Source organism: Mustela nigripes, chromosome 15 (assembly GCF_022355385.1).
Source record: "Mustela nigripes isolate SB6536 chromosome 15, MUSNIG.SB6536, whole genome shotgun sequence".
In the NCBI taxonomy this organism is placed as follows: domain Eukaryota; kingdom Metazoa; phylum Chordata; class Mammalia; order Carnivora; family Mustelidae; genus Mustela; species Mustela nigripes.
In genome coordinates this window covers 913,978-929,826 of record NC_081571.1, presented here as the reverse complement: position 1 = coordinate 929,826, position 15,849 = coordinate 913,978, and the positions used below count along the sequence as shown (strand labels likewise).

The window sequence follows — 15,849 nt, the reverse complement described above, 5'->3', positions numbered from 1 at the left end:
AGCTACACACATTAAAGCTAGGAATGAATACACCCATGTTCTAGGTATTTGAATCAAAGAAGGGGTATATTTTTTAAATTCTCTAAATTTCCTTTAGGTGAATGTTTGTAATTACAATGGTGGGAAAAGGCAGAATATTTTAAAAAATCAGTACATTTCTTATACCTTAAGAATTTATATTCATAATGTTCTGACATTATGATAAATACAACTTAAGGCATATATATCAAACATGAGAAATCCAGATTCTTACAAAATTTAGGAAAATTTTACTTTGCAATTATGGGTTAGTGTCTTATTTACAATTGGCTTAGCTGTAATTAACATATTTTATTAAAACACACCATTAAAAGTCATCTGTGCTTCTGGATTAGAAAAATGTATTTTTCAGTAATGAACTACAGAAAATCTTACCAGAAAAACTGGAAGTTGAAATTTATCATTTAAAACTACAGCTTGTACACTACATGGTCCACAGAGCCGGGCAATAACTTCTTTACCCAAAAAATTGGCATGGAAAATAAACAGCAGGATGCCAGAGCCTGAATAAGGGAGAGGTAAAACATAGATTTTAGTATCAGCCCTACCATGGCCATCTTTCAACTCTGAAGAAGGCGCACCTGTACAAGTTGGGAGTGATCCCCTCAGTAAGCCTGGTGGAACACACCCTGCCTGATGCCCACTCATACCGGACAATCTGAGTCCCAATTTCAAAACTTGGTGTTACCTAGCATTTTTCAAACCACAGACCCTTTCTATTTTTTTGTCCAAGTGATCCCTACTGACTGCTCAGGGAACAAATTTTTTAAAATACGCTCTCTACGTTAATTTTGGTCTTAAAGGGTAAAAGTTGCTGCTGAATATGTAAAATGTCCATGGATGCAAACTTCTATGATGGTTTCTCTGGGTTTGGGTTTGAGTGACTGTCCATTTTCTTCTACAGTCTTTTAACTTTTCCCAATTTTCTGATTAATACCAAACCTTATTCGGTGGGGTAGGGTAGGGTGGGGACTGTGAAATTTGAAGCTTTCAATGAATATCCAAAATACTCTGCATGACTCATTTTTCTGAACAAAGCTATACTTTTATTACAACAGAAAATAGATACCTGAACTCTATGACCTTTCTGATAAGCCATTTTTTAAGATGAAAAAACACTGATCCAGCCCAATTATAAACAAGAGGAGACTTCATAAAAGAGACCCCCAAGGAACCACTGACTTTTTTTGTTCTGGTCCCAGGGAAAGGAGGACACACTGATTTCACCCCTAGCTCTCTTTCTTCTCCTTTCGAAGCTATTTAAGTTTTGTCATACTGATTACTTAAAATGCTATACCCACCCCACACCCGCCCCCAAAGTGCTGAGGTTCAAAAGAAAATGCCTACACACAATATAGGGACTGTTTCTTGTCTTTTTCCCCTCAGTTCCACTATGAATGAGCATCTGATCTGGGACAAAAGTTGAGGTGAATATTTGTTACTCTCTCTATAGAGGAGAGTGGTGGTAACTCTTCAAAATGACCTGAATGGGGACTAGCGGTCTACAGTGAAAATCCTATTTGAAAATCCTTCATTCGGGTGCTGTTCATTCTAACCAAAATCAGTTAGATCTAAGGAAGTTGTGTTCATTAACTCTACTCTGACAAGTACTTGAATTTCACTGACCTACTATGACATGAGGAACCCTAATTAATTTGCTAGCAGTTGTTTCATGCTATCAGTCTAAACGTTTTCTCCAGCCAAACTAGGTGTTAAACACAATCACAGTCCCCCTCAAGGAACCAAGGTCAATGCTTCTCAAACTTGAGTGTGTTCCTAAATCACCTGAGATCGTAACCAAGGTGTCAACTGAGAGTCAGGTCTGGGTGGACCTGAGAGTCTGCATCTCTAACAAGCTCTCAGAGCAGTCTGAGACCACACTGACTAGCAAGGGTCAGGAAAACCTATCAGGATCTTGTATCAGGATGACAAGGCGTCTTTGGTAAGGTTTCACATAGAGAAGATTTCTGTTAGCCACGCTAACAGAAAAAAAAAAAAAAAATCAGTAACCTTAAGACAGTCCAGGTGCACTGAAGCCCGTAAGTTGTGAATGTTGGGAGACTGGCCCAGATCAGCTGAGCAACCCCTACACCCTGTTCCCCAACCTTGTTCTCACTACTCAGCAATGTAAACTATCTACTTGGACAGCTGAAATCACAAGTGATTCTTCAATGTCAAGTTCACTAAACACAGGTGTTATGTAATAGGTCTTTAATTAAATTTTCATTAATGAATACATATATATATATATATATATATATATATATATATAAAGATTTATTTATTTGAGAGAGAATGAAGTAAGGGCTGGTGGCCAGAGTCAGAGTGAAAAGGAGAAGCAGACTCCCTGCTAAAGTGCAGATGCATGACTCGATCCCAGGACCCTGAGATCATGACCTGAGCCAAAGGCAGATGCTTAATCAACTGGCCACCCAAGGACCCTATATGTATTTTTTTAAATGGATGTTTTTACTTAACAAAAAAGCCAGAACCGAGTTTCCTACTTTCATGAAGGCAGTGTTCTTTCCACTTAAACAGTTTATGCTGTGTCCCTGTCCTGGAGAAGGGCCATGCCCATGTCATGGTCTTGCCAGCACAGCAGCTGTTAAGCAGAGGCTAGGAACAAGAACCAAAGTTTCCACCTCCTGCTATTCAACTTTCCTATGGGTCAAGACACTGACTTTTTATTTTAATCAAGTTAAAAAACAAAATTAGTTAAATTAATTAATTAAAATTAATTAACAAGTTAGTACAATTATTAAGATCCAACTTCCATACTTTTTTTCAAGATCCAAGGCAGGAAGAACAGTTCCAAATACCATGCTTTTTTCATTTTTAAAAAAAATTTAAGATTTATCTGAGGCGGGTGGAAAGACAGAGAGAAAATCTCAAGCAGACTCCCTGCTGTGCAGAGCCCAACTCAGGGCTCAATCTCACGACTCTGGAGATCATGACCTGACCCAGAATGAGGAGTCAGATGCTTAACTGACTGAGCCACCGAGGCACCCCTATGGTTTTTAAACAAGTGCTAACAGTGCTCCGTGGATCCCTCAAAGTCACCTGGGATGGTAGGTATCAGGTCACCTTTTTCTGCCAGAGTAGCTCTGCTGTTAACTATTTTATATAATTATTATGCATAATGGGATTCTGTGAAGATATGTTCATAGAGTTCTATTTAAAAATCAGCTGAAAGTCTATGGCCATACCATCCTGAACATGCCCAATCTCATCTGATTAGAAATCAGCTGATATTTACAGTGTCACTTTTCAAACAAAAACATAGGCTTACCTTCTGGTATGTTCTGTGGGGGTTTGTAATTGAAATCTGTTGAAAAATCTGGTCCCTCACAGAGACGATGACATGCTATTGGAAAAATCGGTTCTAATAGAGCAAGACGTGCTTCAAAGTAATCCCTTATTGTTTCTTCTGCTACTCTTGAAAGTCTAGGCAAAAAGTATAGTAAGAGTTGTTAATATTAATGTAGAAAATAACCATGAGTCATATTCTCAAACTGCTGAATACATGAGGCCTTCCCAAATCAACCTTTAAAATAAATGTAACTTCCTACTCATCCTGCTTCCCTGGTGTATTTTTCTTTAGCACTTAGCATCTGACACACTGTCTTACTGTCTATGTTGCCACAGGGAATTTAGGCTCTTAAGGGGCCAGTCTTCCCCCAATCCCCCAAGCCCCGCTGCTGTCTGCATCTTCCCAGTCTTCTGAATAGTTCCTGGCGTACAGAGAGCACTCAATACTTATTTGTCTAATGAAAATGAAAATTCTACTGAACAATAAATTTGAGAAGTGCCACAAACACACACACACTTTATAGTACTTAGTTTAGAAGACAGTTAAATAAAATGCTAATACAGATTAGTGCTAATTCAGAAAATATTTTTAAATTATCTTGCTAGGAAAGTAACCAACTCATTTGGTTTTCCCGAGATACTCAGGTTTTAGGAGTGGAAATCCACTGTATTGGGTCATGGACACACAGAGAAATTATGGGTTGGGTAAAGCTCCCAGCAAAGGCTGGACAGACTCACGACATACATGCCATTTTTGGTTTGTTTTTTGTCTCTTGTCTGAAATTTACCTTACTTTCTGCCTAGAATATAGATCCTGGAATTGGAGTAACTATCATGCAGGCATGAAGATTGAAGTCATACCTCTAGACTCCCTGTTATTTTGAACAATAAACATCTTACTCATGTTAACTACTGTTTGTGGCGTTTCTGTTACGTGTTGTCAAAATAATTTTTTTTTATTAGTTTCAGAGGCAGAATTTAGTGTTTCATCAGTCGCATATAACACCCAGTGCTCATTACATCAAGTGCCCTCCTTAATGCCTGTCACCTGATTATCCCCTGGCACCACACACACAGTCATCTCCCTTCCAGCAACCCTCAGTTTGTTTCCTAGAGTTCAGCCTCTCTGGTGGTTTGCCTCCCTCTCAATTTTCATCTTATTTTTTCCTTCCTTTCCCCTATGTTCATCTGTTTTGTTTCTTAAATTCCACGAGTGAAATCATGTATTTGTCTTTCTGTGACTGACTTATTTTGCTTAGCGTAATACCCTCTAGTTCCATCCACATCGTTGCAAATGGCAAGATTTCATTCTTTTTGATGACAGAGTAAGCCAGAATAGTTCTTAAGGAAAAAGCTAAGTTACTTGTGTGATTTTCAATTAAAATAAAATGATTTATAATTCATCTGAAAAAGAATGACCTTGAATGGATAAACTGTGGTACATCCAGACAATGGAATAGTTCAGCATTAGAAAGAAATAAGCTAAGCCACGAAGACATGGTGGATCACAATATTTATACAGTATTATTTAGTATTATTTACAACAGCCAAATTATGGAAGCAGCCAAGTGTCCATCGATAGATGATAAATGGATAAAGAAGAGGTAGTATGTAAATTATTGAGCCATAAAAAATTAAATCTTGTTACTTGCAACAACATGGATGGATCAAGAGAGTATAATGCTAAGTGAAATAAGTCAGAGACAAAAGCCATATGATTTCACTCATGTGGAATTTAAGAAAAAAAACAAATGAACAAAGGAAAAATAAAGAGACAAATCAAAAAACCAGACAACTATGGAGAATAAACTGATGGTTCCCACAGGGGAGGTGGGTAGTGGGATGGGAGAAATCAGTGAAGGGGATTAAGAGTGATGAGCACTGGGGCGCCTGGGTGGCTCAGTGGGTTAAGCCGCTGCCTTCGGCTCAGGTCATGATCTCAGGGTCCTGGGATCGAGTCCCGCATCAGGCTCTCTGCTCAGCAGGGAGCCTGTTTCCCTTCCTCTCTCTCTGCCTGCCTCTCTGCCTACTTGTGATCTCTCTCTCTGTGTCAAATAAATAAATAAAATATTTTAAAAAAAGAGTGATGAGCACTGAGTAATATAGAGTTGCTGACTCACTATATTATACAGCTGAAATATAATACTATGTTAACTAACTGGAATTAAAGCAAACAAATAAAAAAAAAAGACATGGAGGAATCTTCAATGCATATTACTAAGTGAAAGATGCCAATCTGAAAAGGGCAAGTACTATGATTCCAACTGCACGACATTCTGGAAAAAGCAAAACAATGGAGAGAGCAACAAGATCAGTGATTGCCATGGGTCGGGGGGCAGGGGCAGGAAGGGATGAACAGGCAAAGCACAGAGGATTTTTAGGGCAGTGCTATTCTGTATGACACTAATAGTGGGTACACGTCATTATACATTTGTCAAAACTCCACAAAATGCGCGACACCAAGGTGTACCCTAATGTAAACCCATGGACTCTGGATGGTAACTGTCAATGCAGGTTCATTGGTTTTAGCAAATGCACCCCTCTGGTGGACAGATGTTAGTAGGGGAGGTTGTGCATATATGGAAGCAGAGGATATGTAGGAACTCTGTACTTTTAGCTCAACTTCACTGTGAATCTAAAACTGCTTGAAAAAATCATGTCTATTAAAAAAAAATACAGATTAGTTTTAAGAAAGCATGAGTCAAATTATGAGCATAATTAAGATTTTTAAGGAGCTACTCCTATATAGGAGTGTCAGTGTTAAATTTTAAAGTTTGAGACCTCAATAACTGTCAGAAAAATAATTCATATGCCACTTACTAAATTTATGATATTTTGAGAACAGAAGCCTGTCATGACTTCCACTTAACAATCTTCATCTGACCAATTATATACATGATGTGTCCACACAGACTCTGTGACTTAACCATGGCACACTCGCTCACACTTACGTCTCTAAGTGATTCTTCAGCAAGTCATACACCAACACATTGTTACACTGCTTTGCAAAATGCAGTGCGCTGTTTTGGTGCTTCGACAAAATATTGCAGTCAGCTCCACATTCGATTACAAGTCGTACAATATCAGAATTTCCTCTTTTACAGGCCTACAATGGGGAAAAAAGGAACAGGAAATACTTAGCTGTAAGATAACTACCAATCTGTGTTTGCCCCTTTCTTCACATGTGAGCTTGGGAATTTCTGTGAAGAGAAGCACAAGAATGTTGGAAAGGGAGAAAAAAACTTGACACAGGGTCTCACCAAGAGTTTACAAACTGTTAAGTAAACAAACAGTGGTATGCCCCTTTTACTCAGTGAACAGTACTGAAATCTGTGCTACAATTTCATCCCTGACTCCTGGGGAAATGGGCAACTCTAAAAGATACTTCTGTTCCAAGACAGAACAAACACCAGGCCTTCCTAAGCTCTAGCGTGCTCCATTCTTCAGATCAAGTCTCCCGGCGCCACAAAGTAATTTCAACATTTCCCCAGAAGACTGCTTTAAAGGAGACTAATTGAGCATAGATCCAAATTTGAATTCAGCAAATTTAAGATGGACCTGGACACAGTTCAAAGACCATTTCCAGAGTGAAAAGACCTACATCTATGTTTTCTCCTGTCTGTTATTTATTTACCAGCTAAAGGACGTCAAAGTAAGTCCCTAATTCTGAATCTCACTGTTTCCATTTGTTGAGAGGGGATCACAGTACTTCCACCTCACAACACTGAGGTGAAATTAAATAACATATTGTAAAGGAACCAGGGCAAGCCAGTAAGCTTTTCTACAAAAACAAGGCCATCTGGTATGCTACCACTCTCTGGAGTATTTCTACTGTCTGCAGTATTTCTACAGAGTAGGTTTTTAAGCTGTGCAAGTGCTAGGTCAAAGGGCATGCATCTCATGGAATAGCTGATAAATATGCCCTTCAAAAGAATGTAACTCAGTGGTTCCCACTGGGGTGATCTGCCCCCCAGGGGAATTCAGGCAATGTATGGAGACATTTCTGGTTGTTACAGGGCATCTGGAGCAGAAGTGAGGGATGCTGTTATACATGCTACAAATGATCTGGCCCACATTGCCAGGAGGGAGAAGGTTGAAAAGCCCTGCTGGAACCAATTATATGCCCCACATTGGTGGGTGAGAATGTGGTTTCTCCACCCCTTCACACTCTGGTAATGACCAATTTTTTTTTTTAATTTTTTATTTTTTATAAACATATATTTTTATCCCCAGGGGTACAGGTCTGTGAATCTCCAGGTTTACACACTTCACAGCACTCACCAAAGCACATACCCTCCCCAATGTCCATAATCCCACCTCCTTCTCCCAACCCCCCTCCCCCCAGCAACCCTCAGTTTGTTTTATGAGATTAAGAGTCACTTATGGTTTGTCTCCCTCCCAATTCCATCTTGTTTGGTAATGACCAATTTTATATATTATTTCTGAGATGAAAGGTTTTTTAAATTTTGTTTCAAAAATTTCTGAAAATCTCTCCCTGTGTTTATTTCTTCTAATTCTAAAAACCAATTTAATATACTAAATCCTTAAAGCTTAAGAAACCAGTACCAAAAAAAAAACCCAATACAAACAAAAACCAGACCAAAACAAAAAACAAAAACAAAGTTTAAATACAGTTATAGGCAGTATTATTCAGACAGCAGTTAAATATGCTTTAAGTACTTCTCTAGGAAGAAGGAACAAACAGTCCCTCAATCCCTTCCGCTCTGGACACTGCCTTCCTCCTTGTCAGATCAACTCTGAAGTGCCTGCTACATCCAAGATCCACCTCCTCACCTTATGCAACCCCACACCCCTCATACCCAACAAATGAGGGCACTAATACCCTCTCCAGTGCTACTTCCCTATGGAACTTCCCAGTCTCTTTCTCTGGCATCTCTGCCTCAGCAGATGCTGCAGGCCTCCTTAAAATGCTCAGGACACGTTTCTCTCCTGATCTTCCTCCTCCTTCTCTAGTCTTCCCTATGTGGCTGCCTTCCATCTCTGGCTTTTCTTTCCCTTCCAACTCTCAGCAGTGACCCCACTCTCACCCTAGGGCTGTAACTGTGATGACCCTGAATCTGAATCTATAGCCCACCCCGCTCTCTTGAGCTAAAGAACACATGTGAAACATCATCAGAGCATTCCTAGCTCAAATGCAACACCACTCATTGTATACTGCCTGAGTTCCCGAAATTAAGAAATAAGATTACTAAGCATCACCTTCAATTACCAAGCCCTGTGAGTTCTATCTTCTTAAACCACTGGTCAGGGGCGCCTGGATGGCTCAGTGGGTTAAAGCCTCTGCCTTCAGCTCAGGTCATGATCCCAGGGTCCTGGGATCGAGCCCCGCATCAGGCTCTCTGCTCAGCGGGGAGCCTGCTTCCCTTTCTCTCTCTCTGCCCACTTCTCTGCCTACTTGTGATCTCTGTCTGCCAAACAAATAAATAAAATCTTTAAAAAAAAATAAACCACTGGTCAGTCTATCCACTTCCATCTCCACTGTCACTACCTAGGTACAGACTATTATTTCACTTAATTTTATTTATTTATTTTTTAAAGACTTAATTTTTTTTTTTAAGATTTTATTTATTTATTTGACAGACAGAGATCACAAGTAGGCAGAGAGGCAGGTAGAGAGATACAGAGGAGGAAGCAGACTCCCCGCTGAGCAGAAAGCCTGATGCGGGCCTCAATCCCAAGACCCTGGGATCATGACCTGAGCTGAAGGCAGAGACTTTAACCCACTGAGCCACCCAGGTGCCCCTATTTCACTTAATTTTTTTTTTAAAAGATTTTATTTATTTGGGAGAGAGAGAGAGAGAATGAGAGAGAGCATGAGTGGAGAAAGGTCAGCAGGAGAAACAGACTCCCTGCCAAGCAGGGAGCCCGATGTGGGACTAGATCCTGGGATTCCAGGATCGTGAGCCGAGCTGAAGTCAGTCACTTAACCAACTGAGCCACTCAGGAGCCTTATTTCACTTATTTTAAAAACATCTCTGTACTGTTTTTATTTATTTATTTTTTAAATTTATTTATTTTACAGAGAAAGAGTAGGCAGAGAGGCAAGCAGAGAGAGAGAGGAAGAAGCAGGCTCCCTGCTGAGCAGAGAGCCTGATGTGGGGCTTGATCCCAGGACCCTGAGATCATGACCTGAGCAGAGGGCAGAGCTTTTAACACAATGAGCCACCCAGGTGTCCCACTGCTTGTCCTTTTAACCAATTCGTTCCCCCTACTGAACTAAGTGAGGGACATTAAAAACAACCACCTTTATTCTGATTATGTCTTTCTCTAGCTTAAACCTTTTAGCAGCCTCCAACTATTTCAGGACCAAGTTATCCTAATTCCTTGTTCCAGATATAGACCATGTCCATGCTCACTGCCCTATGTGCACACCTTTATGCACAAGACTACTTAAGTATTTACTGTTTAGAATGTACCTGGTGATTTCTCAATAAGACAAAGTTTTAATTCATATTTGATGTGCCAATTCTTCTCTAAGCATATGGCAACAGAAAACACAAAGGAAAACTAAAACTCAAAAGTAGGGCTCCTGAACAAAATAAGCATTTCCATAAACCAAAAATGATATGGAAACACAAGCAGTGAGCAAGGTCCACATCTCGAGCATGGAAGAAGGTTGAGGGGATAGATGAACTGGGCCTTGCTCTCTCACTCAGGAAAGACGGCTGAAAATAGGTACTATAGACAAACACCCACTTGGGTCATTTTCTTGCACAAAACTATATCTACAAACACAGCAGTAAGACAGAGCCTCCACGCTGGGAACTAATGCATGGCTCGGTGTCAGGACCTGCTCTGTCCTAATGGCATTTTAGGCCAGGAACCTAAACTACCACAGTAGTGAGACCGGGGTTGGCCCCAGGAGAAGCAAAAACAAAACTGCTAAATAGGGAGAGGTCATCAAAGGGATAGTCATGGGGGAGGCTTGAACAACCTTCCACTCAAAATGGTCAGCAAACCACAATTCCAAATACGCATGAAGAAATTGGAGGCTAAGGAGATGAATCCACCAATGTAAAATAATAATGAAAGTACATCATGTTCTTTTCCACTCCCAGCTCTCTGCATATCCTATTCCATTTCCTGCTTATACAGTTCATCCCTGCCTGCTTATATGTCATTTGTAAGATGCAGCTCAGCCACCTATCATATCCACCCTTTTTTTTTTTTAAAGTAATCTCTACGCTCAACATGGGGCTCAAAACTTATGACCCCAAGATCAAGAGTCATATGCTCTATCGACTGAGCCCGCCAGATGTTCTACCCTGTCCCACCGTGAATCTGCACTGCTCAGCTCAACTTTTATGTAATCCCATGGCTCTCTGGGTTTTTTCCTATGACATTATTGCTCACATCAACTCTTAATTTTGCTGACCTATTTCTCCTACACATTTGTGTCCTGTTCCCCATCATATTCCCAGCCCCCAGCAGAGTGCCTGGCAATCAGGGTACTAACAGGAACATCTGTCAAGACCGAAGTGAAATATTTACCTTCATTAGAGCAGTCTCACCATTGCTCTGCTGGACATTAACAAAAGCTCCTGCTTCCAAAAGAATAGCCACTGTAGTTAAAAAGTTCTAGTTAAAAAAAAAAAAAAAGGCAAATTTAATTCCCAGAATTCTTTAAAAGATAGTTTTTGATGACTTGAAGTTTTTAGCCATCCAGAAAAATACTCAGATTCTATCCCAAGCAGGTCAGTGAATATGGGTCTTCACTGTGCCCACCATTCAGGCCCCATGCACAACCATACACAATTTAACAGTAACTTCAACCTTAAGTTTAACTACTGGTTTCAACATAAGAAACTCTGTATATCAATCCTTTAAAAAGATAGTATGTGGAAACATTTTAATTATGTTCTTAATCAAAAGGAACACTTAATTTCAATTGGGAAAGATTTTTAAGATTTTTTTTAAGGGTATCTTTCATGTTATTTTCTCTCTTTTTTAAAGATTTTATTTATTTATTTGACAAAGAGAGCGATCACAAGTAGACAGAGAGGCAGGCAGAGAGAGAAGGGGAAGCAGAGCTTGATCCCAGGACCCTGAGATCATGACCTGAGCCGAAGGCAGAGGTTTAACCCACTGAGCCACCCAGGTGCCCCAGTTTTAAGAGTTAAAAATTTTTTTTTTATTTGACAGAGAGAGACACAGCCAGAGAGGGAACACAAGCAGGGTGAGAGGGAGAAGCAGGCCTCCTGCCAAGCAGGGAGCCTGACACAGGGCTTGATTCCAGGACCCCAGGACCATGACTTGAGCCAAAGGCGGACACTTAACGAATGAGCCACCCATGTGCCCCAAACTGGAAAAGATCTTTAAAAGATTTAAGATTGAAACCAGCATTAGTATATTAATCAGAGGCCTTTTTTCTTTTCTTTTTTTTCAAGTACTTCTATGCCCAGTATGGAGTTTGAATTCATAACCCTGAGATCAAGAGTCACATGCTCTACAGATTAAGCCAACCAGGTGCCCCTAGGGTCTTTTTTCAATATGAATCACTTCCCACTAGATAAATCACATTTTGAAAATTCAATTATAAAGTACTACTATTGACAAAAAAAAAATCTATTCATGGTAAGTCCTAGATGAATTGAAATATGAGATTCTAAAGTTACGTGACCATAAGAGTTTTATTTCTCCACAGAAACAGACTCCTGTTCTGGTCCACGGGCAGGAATTCCTACAGAATAAGAAACTGAGGTCTTTTGAGTTCCCAACCTTCTCAGCTGCATGAATGAGGGCAGTGGTCCCATTCTTCTGTCTGCCATTCACCTTAGCCCCCTTCTTGATGAGGAGCCTCAGCAGGTCGTCTTGCCCTCCTGCTGCAGCAAGCATCACCAGAGTCATCCCGCTTGAATCCTTCATTGGTTTTGTTGAGGAAAAAGACATGTCAGTGTCCATCAGAAAAATTTTAGAGCTAAGTCTTTTTGTCTATGATGTTTCAATGTGAAATCACTTAAATACATGGATTTAAGCAGCTACTTAAGGTTTTTATAAAATATCCTTGTAATAATTAGAAATATCACAGTTTCTTTCAGATGTAAATATAAAATTTTACAACTTCCATGTTTGTTTGTTTGTTTTAAGAATTTATTTATTTATTTGAGAGAGACCAAGCATGAAAAGGGGAAGGTCAGAGGGAGAAGCAGGGAGCCGAGCAGGGAGCCTGATGCAGGACTCCATCCAGGACTCCAGTATCATGACCTGAGCTGAAGGCAGTCGATCAATCAACTGAGTCACCCAGATGCCCTACAACTTCCATGTTTTAAAGGCCTATCATATCAACACTTGGAACAACATGTGATGAATAGTATTTGTATCTTGATGCTATAAAAATGGCAAAGTATTCATTACACATTTCATACACAAAAGTCTCCTTGTGTTCTAGGTAAAACAGGTGAAACTTACTCACTCACTTGATACTCACTTAGTTGGCTGAAAGACCTAAGGCTCGAAATGACTACTAGACGTAACCTAAGTCCACTCTATTGATGACGGGCTAACTGAATGGTGTCACCACAAATGGTGGCCTATATGAATATAACTGTTGGGAAGTGACGGTTGGCTACTCAAAGGATAAAGAAAAAAATTCAGAAGGAGGAAACTGATACGATTGGATTCTAAGATGCTATGACAAAATAGAGAAATTAAAATACTTTAAAGAGATAAAATTACATAAAGTTGACAAAAAATAAAAAGGTAATAGCTTAAATATTTTCAATCATTAACTGAAACAAAAAAACATTTATTAAATACCATCCATTTATTAAATGCCATTTATTAAATACCATCTACTAAAACCAAGTTCTAATAGTTACTTTGTTGTTAATTTGGCTATAGGAATTTGACTATAAAATTCACTTATATGAGCAATCTGAAGGAATACAAAAGTCTTCTGAGTAAGAGAGTGCACTTCCTCTCATTTGTAAAATATCCGATTACTACAAAACATGTTAAAGGGGAAAAAACCTTCTTCTAATTTATTCATAAAGACCAAGCTACATTAGTAATAAAGTAGGAAAAAAAAATCTGATAAAACCCAGCATCCATCCAACCCTGATAAAAACTTAAGCAGGTAAACAAAGGAAGTCTAGAAAGAGAAAGACTACTGTCCACAAGAAACCCACAACAGTAAAAGAGAAAGAGCACCTTCACACACAGCCTAAGGGGAAATCCCCACTCAGATCAGAAGCAGAACAGGATCACTTCCACTACTACTATTCTTCAAAATGTTACCAAGTTCACAACACCAGAAAAAGAAAGATTACTGGGAAAAAGGAAACAAAATAGTTACTTTTTAATAGGTGATCATATTCTCTGCCCAGAGAATCCCAGGCAAGTGACTTAAAATTATTACAGTAAGAGAATTTCACAGTGACGGGAGACCACATATATGCACATGGGTGCACACGTGCACACACACACACAAATCAATAGCTTCACCAAACATACAGAATAACCAGTTAGAAGACAAAATGTGGGAGGAAAAAGATCCTAATGATCATACTGAGATAATTTAAAAGTTATCAAATATGTAGGAACACAACCAAAATAAATGTGCAAGAACCATACAAAGAAAAGAAAATTTATAAAACTTTGCTTTAGGAATAAATGAAGAGCTGAATGAATGTAGAGTTACCATGTTCTTATTTGGAGGACTAAAAATGTAAAAATGTCAATTCTCAGTCAAATTAATCTATAGAGTTCATGCAATTTTACCCAAAATCTCAGTAATTCTTTTGAACTGTAACTCCTAAGGAGTAAGCTTTAAAAAAATCCACCACCGGGGGGCCTGCTTCCTCCTCTCTCTCTGCCTGCCTCTCTGCCTACTCGTGATCTCTGTCAAATAAATAAACAAAATCTTAAAAAAAAAAAATAAAAAAAAATAAAAAAATCCACCACCAAAGCAAAAATACTAAAGAAGAAAGTATAAAAAATCTTTTGTAAACAAGACACCCAAAGCCATAAAGGAAAGGATCAACAGATATGACTATCTAAAAATAAAAATCCTCTGAATAATAAAAGACTCAAAAACAAAAACTAAAAACTAGGAAGAAAGGGTTAAGGCGCTTTCATTAAAAGAAAAAACACCCCCTCCCCCATAAATCAAAATGAAAAACCTCTAGCAACAGAACCATGGGCAACTGCTGTGAAGAGGAGACTACCACCAAAGCACCATCAGAGACAAGGACACAAGGAGTCGTTCTATGCCCCTCAGAGCAGCGGAGATTCAACCACAGACAAAAACTAGACAGGCCACAGCTAAACCAAATGGTTGCTCCTGGGGCTGGAATTACAAGGTCTATAATTTTCTACACTATACATTCCTACTGTGTTTTCAGTTTACAAAATGAACATTACTTTTTTAATTTTTAAAAAATGAAAAATAAAATAGAATTATATTAAAAGAGCTACTATCTTTATTTCATGAGATTTTACTAATTACCTCTTGGTCCAGGTTATAGTCTTCATTTGAATTAAGTGCAACTTTTACAGCAATATAATCCCCATTTTTCACAGCATCCCTCAATAAATCTACAATATAAGAATTAAGAAAAATTAGGCTTCTCATATCTAGATACATGAAAAGGACCACCAAAATTCCTAAACTACTCACTACTTGAAATTGCATTTGCTGTGGTAAAGTTCTCATCTTCCCCGTCAAGATGCTTTTGAAAATCTTCTAGTTTCATCCATTCCAACTGCAAGTCCATGCCCAAACTCAAAATCTGTTGTCTGCCATCTGGAACACAGAAGAGCCTTATAAATACACATTTTCTTTTCCTGTAACAATGCTGTTTTATTAACTTTTGGTGTCTAAAGCAAAGTTTCATATACACTCGTAATATATTTCATTATGTAATTGAGTCTTTAATTAAATTTCTGCTTTTCTTGGTAAAGTAATACCAACTACCCACATTTAGATGTCACAGTGCTTCAAAAGCATAAATACAAGATTAAGTAGCTCAAAGGAAGAGAGAAAAATCATAGGGATTCAGTAAGAGGAATCTCTTAACATTTCTATCTTTGGCCATTCTTCTTGGATATGCATTGCCTACAATCATTTATGCAAGTAAAGCCATTCTAAATGTGTAAACCAAGGGCACCTGGGTGGCTCAATCATTCAGCATCTGTCTTTGGCTCAGATCATGATCCTAGGGTCCAGTGACTAAGCCCCATATTGGGTTCCCTGCTCTGTGGGAAGCCTGCTTCTCCCTCTCTCACTCCCTCTGCTTGTATTCCCTATCTCTTTCTCTGTGTCAAATAAATTTTTAAAAATCTTTAAATGTGTAAATTAGACCTGTATGTAAATAAGTCACTGGTCTTTCAGACTCAGCTCCAGGTCCTTCTCTTGGAAGTCCTCTGTGCTTCCTCCTACCCACAAAGCAAGTACTAGTTTCCTCCCTCATCTGTCTGACCCAGGAGCTTTCCTAACATTAGGAAAGAACATGTTCATCCACTATTGACAGTGCAGCAAAT

At 39.0% G+C, this 15,849-nt stretch overlaps 1 protein-coding gene across 1 annotated transcript in view; it reads right to left on the bottom strand.

Annotated features, from left to right (window-relative positions):
* The window catches only part of MPHOSPH8 (M-phase phosphoprotein 8), a 57,879-nt gene that overhangs the window by 2,573 nt on the left and 39,457 nt on the right, over positions 1–15,849 (bottom strand). The window contains exons 6-12 of the mRNA XM_059377709.1: positions 14,987–15,112; positions 14,816–14,904; positions 12,088–12,228; positions 10,861–10,947; positions 6,300–6,454; positions 3,329–3,483; positions 415–542 (exon numbers count right to left, since the gene is read on the bottom strand). Of these exons, the coding sequence (XP_059233692.1) occupies positions 415–542; positions 3,329–3,483; positions 6,300–6,454; positions 10,861–10,947; positions 12,088–12,228; positions 14,816–14,904; positions 14,987–15,112 (881 nt within the window). The remainder of the gene's footprint in view (positions 1–414; positions 543–3,328; positions 3,484–6,299; positions 6,455–10,860; positions 10,948–12,087; positions 12,229–14,815; positions 14,905–14,986; positions 15,113–15,849) is intronic.